Raw genomic sequence first — 9,780 nt, 5'->3', positions numbered from 1 at the left:
CACTTTTTAATTTAGATAAATATCAACAAACTTTAATATAATAGTACCCTTTTAAAATTAGAAACATAAATACGATCCTTGCTTAATACGATTAATTGATTAAACCACAATAACCCTAACAAAAAACCGGAGATGGTATAGGATCATTTAAAAAGCATCAAATACAAGAACACATGACGTGCACATGACTTGCATTCGCTATAAACATACATGAAATTGGCGCCCATTTCACTCTTTTCTCCCCGCCAATTCCCTCTCAACTTCTAACACAGCCACCACACAGACTCTCAACAACCATGAACAAGGGCAACGGCAGGAAACGGCCGGCGCAGCAACCACCGGTGTCGCAACAACCTCCAAAGCAACATGCTGCAGAACCCGCCATGGAAGAGGAAGACATGGACGAGGATGTATTCATTGAAGAAAACCTCATCGACGAAGATGAACTCATTCTCCGCGATATGCAGGACCGGGAAGCCCTTGCAACTCGTCTTGAGAAATGGAAGCGGCCGGCATTACCTACAGGGTACCAGTCCCAGTCAGAGAACATAGGTAATTTATACTACTATTGCTGTTGCTTAACTGAAATTTCTAGGGTTTTACTTTTCGTTAGGGTTCGTCCAAACAAATTGTTCCAAAATCCACAGAGCTAATTATGGATTCCGTAAACGAAAAATTCGTCGATGAAAAGTGCAATTAACCTAATGAGTTGTTTTCCATTTTAAAATCGATGTAAGTTATTAAATTTTCTTGAGGAAAATCGTTACATGAAGCAGTATCTGTATGAAACCTTTATCTATTTCCATCTGTTATGTCGAAAGTGTTAAATTGACATTTAAAATCAAGATGTATTCCCTATATCAAAAATAATGCCTCAAAAGTAAACACTTTCTTTCTGGAATTTCATTTACTTCCATGCTTGGTATGTAGTTTTTCAACAATTGGAGATTGATTACGTGATTGGAGAGAGCCACAAAGGTTTGATACCTAATTCATCTGGTCCTGCTGCTATCATCAGAATATTTGGTGTAACCAAGGAAGGTATTTCCTTTTCCCTCTCTCTTTCTCTTCTATACATTATATAAAATCACTACTGTAACGCCATGTACTGCAACTATATCATTATAATTTATTTATATATTTTGGGTACACCTTACACATATCTCCCCTGATTTGATGGTTCTTGGCCTGTAATTAGGGAATAGTGTATGCTGTAATGTTCATGGATTTGAACCATACTTCTATATTAGCTGCCCTTCTGGAATGGGCCCTGATGATATATCCCGCTTTCATCAACTTCTTGAGGTATCTTCATCTACTGATTAAGTTCTACTTCTTTTATTTCTTTCCATGTACATTAATCTACAAATAAATGTTTTCAACTTCGTGCAGGGGAGGATGAGGGAAGTCAACAGGAGCAACAATGTTCCTAAGTTTATCCATAGTATAGAACTAGTTCAGAAAAAGAGCATCATGTATTATCAACAACATAGTTCTCAGCCTTTCCTTAAAATTGTTGTTGCATTGCCAACCATGGTTGCTAGTTGCCGAGGTAAGGTGGACAATCTCTAGATTTTTTTCTTGTAAAAGTTTCATTTATTTGCAAAACTATAGAGGTTTTATTTATCTCAGTTAGTACTTCTATTATCTACATGCATTGAACATGCCATTTCAATGTGTGTTGTCCTCTGTTGTTTTTTTATTGCTTGTTAACACTCCATGGAATCTTGGCAGGAATTCTTGACAAAGGGATACAAATTGATGGTATTGGCATGAAAAGCTTCATGACATATGAAAGTAATGTTCTTTTTGTTCTTCGGTTCATGATTGATTGCAACATTGTTGGTGGCAATTGGATTGAAGTTCCAGCTCACAAATACAAGAAGACAACAAAGAGTCTTTCATCCTCTCAGTTAGAGTTTGATTGCCTGTATCCTTAATCTTCTTCACATGTGTCCAATACATACATTTTCAAATTTCAACTAAACCCAATTAGATCATAACTTTTCTTGACAAAAATTATAGTTATTCAGAACTCATTAGCCATGCTCCAGAAGGAGAATTTTCAAAAATGGCTCCATTTCGCATATTGAGTTTTGACATCGAGTGTGCCGGTCGAAAGGGTCTTTTTCCTGAGCCTACACATGATCCTGTTATTCAGGTTTTAATTCATATATATTTTTAAGTAAATTTACTCAAGTAAATTGTTATGTTACAGTTCTTGATTACATTCTTTTTACCAGATTGCAAATCTGGTCACACTTCAGGGAGAGGAACAACCATTTGTGAGAAATGTCATGACCCTAAAGTCATGTTCACCAATAGTTGGTGTTGATGTCATGTCATTTGACACAGAGAGAGAAGTTTTACTGGCTTGGAGGGTAATATTCTTGTACTTTTATATATGCTTAAAAATATCATTTTCATAGTTTATGTTCAAGGGAGCTGAAAAAATTTCTCTCTTTCAGGATTTTGTTAGGGAAATTGATCCAGATATCATAATTGGTTATAACATTTGCAAATTCGACTTGCCATATCTGATTCAGGTAGTCACACTTCTTTTGTGGATTATAAACTATAAATTGTTTATATTTTTATTTATGCATTCATAAATTTTGCTTGCAGAGGGCAGAGACATTGGGGATTACTGAGTTTCCATTATTGGGGCGCATCAGAAATAGCAGGGTTCGTGTGAAAGATACAACTTTTTCTTCGAGGTCATGGCTGATTATTTACTTTATTTCTTGCAACTTATGAATATGGCTGTTGACCTCTCATCTGCACAAAAGACGTGAATGCCCTTCTCATCTTAATCATCGAAAATAGCCATAGAAAGCCCGTTCAGTCCCATCCAGTCTTGTTCTTTGTTACAAACAGTCTTAGAGGACAAGATTGCATCACATGCATTTGTGAAACATGAATTTTTCTTTAAGATAAAGAAAGGTCTTCATGATGCTGAATTTTTCCAATATTGGTTTTGCATTGCAGACAGTATGGTACAAGGGAAAGTAAAGAAGTTACTTTGGAAGGGAGAGTTCAGTTTGATTTACTTCAGGTCATTACTTCTGTAAAATGTTATTGAATGAATAAGTTGATATATAGAGATAACTATAAGGTTTTGATTAATTTTCTTATTTTCTACAGGCTATGCAAAGAGATTATAAGTTAAGCTCATACTCACTGAATTCTGTTTCAGCACACTTTCTTAATGAGCAGGTATTTTTTTTATGTGATGTTTTGCTTAAATATTGGGTTAAATGCAAGAAACAACAACATACTTTAGTTCATTTGTTTATTATAGCATCCTACTTTCATTTATCAGTATTACATCATTTTACTTTGATAAATCTCAATTATAACAATATAATTCAAATATAAAACAATTTTCATTAGTATAGTAGGGTAAACTTTTAAAAGTATAATCTTTTAATAAGAAAAAAAGTGAAAAGTAGAATGCTATAATTAGCTAATTTTTTTTTAAAGTACAACACCTTAATAAGAAAAAAAGCTGAAAGTACAATGCTGTAGTAGAAAGAAATGAAAGTAGAATGCTATATTACTTAAATAAATGAAAGTACATTTCTATTTCTTGCATTTCAGTCATCATTATAAACAACAAAGAGAAAAAGGAAACATGAATATCAATCTGCATTGTCTTGACACAATAATTTTAATGCATCTTTTTTTCTTCATTTTCCTATACATTTTTCTTGATGTGGATTGAGCTGCTTTCTTCTTGTTTCTTTTACCCTATATTGTGAAGCTTTTCTAATGTTTTGGCAATATGGTGTCTGATTTTGCAGAAAGAGGATGTTCATCATTCAATTATATCTGATCTTCAGAATGGGAACCCAGAGACAAGACGAAGATTGGCTGTATATTGTCTTAAGGTGACATTCTTTCATTAATCTACATGACTAGTGATCACTAATGGTTGCTCAATCCTTGATTTATAAAGACCTTGAAGAAAATGGAATATTTATTATTATTATTATTATTATTATTATTATTGTTACAGGATGCTTATCTCCCTCAACGGCTGTTGGACAAGTTGATGTACATTTACAATTATGTGGAAATGGCTCGAGTCACTGGTGTTCCAATATCATTTCTCCTTTCTAGAGGACAGAGTATCAAGGTCATCTTTTATGATTTTTTTTTTTTGGATTTTGTGCTTATTGTTATATTAGATTCTGAAATTTAAGTAACTGTCTGTAGGTGTTGTCTCAACTTCTAAGGAAAGCAAAACAGAAGAATCTTGTGCTTCCTAATGTGAAACAAGCAGGATCTGAACAAGGGACATATGAAGGTGCAACTGTGAGTATATTGTTCCTCACTATTTCACATTCTATAGGGTTAAAAAAATTATACTCACAGAGCTTGTTGTATAGGTTTTGGAAGCCAGAGCAGGATTCTATGAGAAGCCAATTGCAACATTGGATTTTGCATCTCTATATCCCTCAATCATGATGGCATATAACTTATGCTACTGCACCCTAGTAAGACTTTTTTTTTTTTTTTTTTTTTCCCATTAATATATATAGTGTTCAAGTTATGTTTCTAGGATAAATTAAATTGTTTCATTTGGTTTGTGAAATATTGGAATTCTGATTAAGGGCAACCCCTCCCATGTTATAATTGATGAATATTATGAAACTTGTTTTTTGGAATGTAAGGGTAAAATGGTCATTTATTCTGTTTTGCTGTTTTTTTGTTAAGGTGACTTCTGAAGATGCCAAGAAGCTCAACCTTCCACCAGAATGCGTCAATAAAACTCCATCGGGTGAAACATTTGTGAAGTCAGATTTACAGAAGGTTCTCATAGTCACAGAGTTGATGACATAATATACCATAAAAATTCTTTTTTTTTGACAAATGATTACAATATACTTTCAGGGTATACTTCCTGAGATTCTTGAAGAACTGTTGGCTGCTCGTAGAAGAGCTAAAGCAGATTTGAAAGTATGTCAATTCTTATATGAAGTCAGATAAAATAGTTGAATGTATTTTGTACAATAATGAGTTTATTTGGTTACAGGAAGCAAAAGATCCCCTAGTGAAAGCTGTGTTGGATGGTCGCCAGCTGGCTTTGAAGGTAACACACCCAAAATAATATCATTTACCTACTTTTTTTTTTTTTTTCTTGTAGCTAATTCTTAGCATTGCTTTATCATGGGACATTTTCCAGATAAGTGCAAATTCAGTGTACGGATTTACAGGAGCTACCATTGGTCAATTACCATGTTTAGAGATATCTTCTAGTGTTACAAGCTATGGTAATATATATATATATATATATATATATATATATATATATATATATATATATATATCATCACCCGTACAATTACATTTTCATTTAGTTCAAATGATTATTTAATTTCACTGATGAGTTATCTGATTTTATAGTTTGACTGATTTGTGAAGGGCGACAGATGATCGAACATACAAAAAAACTAGTAGAAGATAAATTCACAACACTTGCGGGATATGAACATAATGCTGAGGTATAACACTATGACAATGACACTACCCTTATTTTTTTTATTTTCCCTTTTTATAATTGATGTTTTAAAAGAAAGATGATGAACTAATTACTTGAATTGCCAGGTCATATATGGGGATACAGATTCAGTCATGGTACAATTTGGTGTCCCCACTGTGGATGAAGCCATGAAACTGGGTAGGGAAGCTGCTGATTACATCAGTGCCACTTTCATCAAGGTAACTTTTTCTCTTAACAATAATATAAATATTTTTCTGACTTGTTTCTGACTGATTGTTTGTGTTTTTTTTCTAAAGCCTATCAAACTTGAGTTTGAAAAGGTTTATTTCCCATATCTACTGATCAGTAAAAAGAGATATGCTGGTCTTTACTGGACAAATCCAGACAAATTTGACAAGATGGATACAAAAGGTAAGCAAGAATGTTTTTTATTTTTTTAATAAAAAAAATCTGTTTTTTGACCACTGAGTTGTATTTATCAGGTATTGAAACAGTTAGAAGGGACAACTGTTTGTTAGTAAAAAACCTGGTAACTGAGTGCCTTCATAAAATACTAATAGACAGAGATGTGCCTGGAGCTGTTCAATTTGTGAAGGATACTATTTCGGATTTACTTATGAATCGCATGGATTTGTCTCTTTTGGTTATTACCAAGGTAACAAAATTAAATTATTTACTGTTTACTAGAAGGTAAAAATTTATGTGCCTTTATTAACTAGTTAAGTTATAACAGGGATTGACAAAAACAGGAGAGGATTATGAAGTTAAGGCAGCACATGTTGAACTTGCAGAGCGAATGAGAAAGGTTTGTATTGGGTGTATAATGTATTATTAAGGCATTCTACTTTCACTTTTTTCTTATTAAGGCCTTATATGTTGCTATTTAATTGCTGTAGAATTATTTGGTTTCTTGTTAAAGTAACATATATAAAAAATCATTTCATTGTCACTTTTAAGAAAACTTACTTATTTACACAGAGGGATGCAGCTACTGCTCCAAATGTAGGTGATCGTGTGCCATATGTCATTATTAAAGGTGCCAAAAGTGCCAAGGTAAACTCAACCACAAGTTTTATCCTTTTTTGACTTATATGCCCTTTTGTGGTGTAACTACTATTAACAACTAAAAGTCTATGAAAAGCACAGGCGTATGAGAAGTCAGAGGACCCAATATTTGTGTTGGAAAATAATATACCGATTGATCATGGGTACTACCTTGAAAATCAAATAAAGAAGGTTTGTTACTTTTTTTAAAAAACAAAAAAAAAAAATTATATATTCAGACTTGTTGCTAAAGAGTTAAATTTATTTTGTAGCCACTTCTGAGGATTTTTGAACCCATTTTGAAGAATGCTAGTAGTGAACTTTTTCATGGAAGCCATACCAGATCTATTTCTATCTCTACACCATCAAATAGTGGCATAATGAAGTTTGCAAAGAAGCAATTAAGTTGTCTTGGATGCAAAGCTAAAATCAGGTACCATTAATTACCAAATACCAATCCTTCTTTTTTACTTAATGCAGAAAGAATAAAAGTCAAAAAAATTAGGCTTTGACTTTTTTTGTAATTTATTGTCTCGTTAAAAAGTCATTTATCCAAACTGCAAGTAAAAGCGAAAAAAAGAAAAGAATTATAAACATCATTGACCAAGTCAACACAATCTGTTGTTTTGTTTTCAGTGGTACAGATGAAACACTTTGCTCGCATTGCAAGGAAAGGGAAGCTGAGTTTTATTGCAAAAGTGTAGCTAGTGGTATGAATCTTTTGTTATTTCTTCCAACATAACATAACATTCTGGAGTATTAATTATAAAATTAAAATGCCAGATTGTTGACTTTGGGTCAATTGTTTTTGTAGTATCTGAGTTAGAGAAGCTATTTGGGAAGCTATGGACACAGTGCCAGGAGTGCCAAGGATCTCTTCATCAAGATGTTTTATGCACAAGGTGTGGTGCCCATCTCTTTCTTGCATAATTCCCACATACTTGGTCGGAATCGGAATTGGAATTGGAATTGGAATTGGAATTCCATTTCTCTCCAGCTCTTAGTTGCAAATGAGTACCACATAATTCATTTGACAGATGGATTCTGTGGGATTTATATGTAGAAAAAGTTTTAAAAAGGTTAAAAAAAATTATACAAGTCTTTAAAAACTCGTAAAGAAAATTAAATTTAGGGGTTTGTAAAAAAAGAAGCTTGGACCTATTCGTAACAAAATATAAAGTTTGGAGCAAAGTCGTAACAAAATTTAAAACTTGGGCCAAAAGTGTAAAATTGTATTATGACCTCCTGCTATACCTTTTATAGCAGATGGAAATAAAAAAAAAGTTTGTTACATTTTTATGTAATAATTTGGGTTTGTTGGCAACTTAAAGACATTGGGAATAATTATAATTTAATTTTTTACCTAAATCCTTTTTAAAAATAGCATTTGCATTCTAGAATGTAAAGTTTAGTTTATGGCTAATTGCAAGAAATACCAACCTATTTTTGCTTCATTCTCTATTATAGCATTGTACTTCAAAAAATCAACCTGTTTTGAAATATCTACCCAATTATAGCAGTGAAAATTGCTAATGTATTTGGATGACATTTCTACATTTCTACAATTGGGTAGAATTTTTAAAGTTCAAGGTTGTATTTGTAATATAAACAAATAAATGAAAGTTTGTAAGTTCAACCTTTTCTTTAACCTAAAAGTAGTCTTTAAAATAAGTGTGAACAAAAAGTCAATAATAGGGTAATATAATTTCAAAAAATGTTTTTGTTTTTGTAGCCGGGATTGCCCAATATTTTACAGGAGGAAAAAAGCTCAGAAAGACATGGCGGAAGCCAAAGTCCAATTAGAACGATGGAACTTCTGAGGCCTAAATTACCATTTTGCCCGCCCTTGGACTCCACCTTCTACTTTTAGTTTATGGCAAGTAATCGAAAAAGATAGTTTTAGTTTATTATGTACATGTGTTATTTCTGATATGGTACCAGAATATTTTCTTAAAACTTGTAATCAACTCTTAAAAATAACTACTTCTTGTATTGAATCACTAGTTGCTACTTTATCATTTTACATATATAGCTAGCTAGCTGTTCGAATATCTGATACAGTTATGGGACTAGACAGGTGTCTTATACTTTTTTTTTTTTTTTTTTTAACAAGGATGCAATTTGTGAATTGTAATCGACTTGACTGTTTTGTTGAATTTAGATAGTGGACATGGTTGATTTTGGCATGTGATTTTGTGATTTGAAGAGGAATCCTAGTAAGATGGTGAGTGAATATGTTGACTCGATTAAGTTGTGTTGGTTCATTCATTTCTATGATCATGAAAAAAGTAAAAGAAATGCTTCGTACATGAGAATGAATGTCATAGATTTTACTTACAAATTTCTGTACGCAATATATAACAATATAAAATACAAGACATTACTAAAATCATCTTTGTGGTTTGTCAAAATTATGTGTTTAGTCTCTATTTTTTTATTTACATTGTCCTTGTGGTATTATTTTTTTGTGAATTTTGTCCCTGACACATGAAAAAACTATTTTACCTTATTTTTTTGTTTTTTTTAATTTATTTATTATTAATCTTTTTTACATTCACTCCTTGTGGTATTATTTTTTTGTGAATTTTGTCCCTCACACATGAAAAAACTATTTTACCCTATTTTTTTTTCTTTTTTCATTTATTTATTATTAATCTTTTAAAAGAAAATCATTTAATAACACAATATCATCACCCAAACCCATTACGTTCTCTTCTCCCATCCCCCATCGACACTACCACACCTTTGCTGTTGACCATCACCTCCAACTCCATTACCATTAACCACCATAAACACCTTTGTCATCAACCACCACCAACACCAATATCATCAACCACCGTAGGGGTGACAATTTATGACACGACACGACAAAAATACACGACACGAAACGAAATTGGGACGAAACTAAAATTTGAATTCATATTCGTGTCGTGTTCGTGTTAGCTGTAAAAAACACGATGTCGTGTCGTGTTCGTCTTCAAAATTCGACACGAAATTGACACGATTTAGCAGTTCTTTATCATGTTTTTCGTGTTTGTCGTGTTTATCGTGTTATATTTGATAAAATATTCATTAAATATACTAGTTTTTTGTATATGTTATATTTGTCGTGTCGTGTCGTGTTTGTCGTTTTTTAATTCGTTCGTTTTCGTGTTAGTTAAAAAAACACGATATCGTGTCGTGTCGTGCTTGTGTTACAAAAAACCTTGTCATGTCGTGTCGTGTCAGAC

The 9,780-nt window shown here is 32.5% G+C and overlaps 1 protein-coding gene across 1 annotated transcript; it reads left to right on the top strand.

The window, feature by feature from the left end:
* The first annotated feature begins 204 nt into the window (after positions 1 to 204).
* LOC145115444 (DNA polymerase delta subunit 1) lies at positions 205 to 8,550 on the top strand. Its single transcript, XM_079051741.1, has 30 exons — positions 205 to 552; positions 931 to 1,041; positions 1,199 to 1,305; positions 1,393 to 1,552; positions 1,735 to 1,930; positions 2,026 to 2,161; positions 2,244 to 2,381; positions 2,469 to 2,546; positions 2,626 to 2,717; positions 2,989 to 3,055; positions 3,145 to 3,216; positions 3,804 to 3,890; positions 4,019 to 4,138; positions 4,219 to 4,317; positions 4,392 to 4,499; positions 4,720 to 4,815; positions 4,897 to 4,962; positions 5,039 to 5,095; positions 5,189 to 5,276; positions 5,428 to 5,507; positions 5,611 to 5,724; positions 5,803 to 5,917; positions 5,989 to 6,161; positions 6,240 to 6,311; positions 6,485 to 6,559; positions 6,653 to 6,742; positions 6,823 to 6,983; positions 7,187 to 7,260; positions 7,365 to 7,452; positions 8,283 to 8,550. Exons 1-30 carry the CDS (start codon positions 297 to 299, stop codon positions 8,368 to 8,370), a joined length of 3,264 nt encoding a protein of 1,087 aa, XP_078907867.1. The 5' UTR covers positions 205 to 296; the 3' UTR covers positions 8,371 to 8,550.
* The last annotated feature ends 1,230 nt before the right edge of the window (positions 8,551 to 9,780 follow it).

Source organism: Lactuca virosa, chromosome 5 (assembly GCF_052849685.1).
Source record: "Lactuca virosa cultivar CGN04683 chromosome 5, Lactuca_virosa_CGN04683_v6, whole genome shotgun sequence".
Classification (NCBI taxonomy): domain Eukaryota; kingdom Viridiplantae; phylum Streptophyta; class Magnoliopsida; order Asterales; family Asteraceae; genus Lactuca; species Lactuca virosa.
Note: the sequence above shows the minus strand (reverse complement) of the source record. Positions and strands in the feature narration are given on the sequence as shown.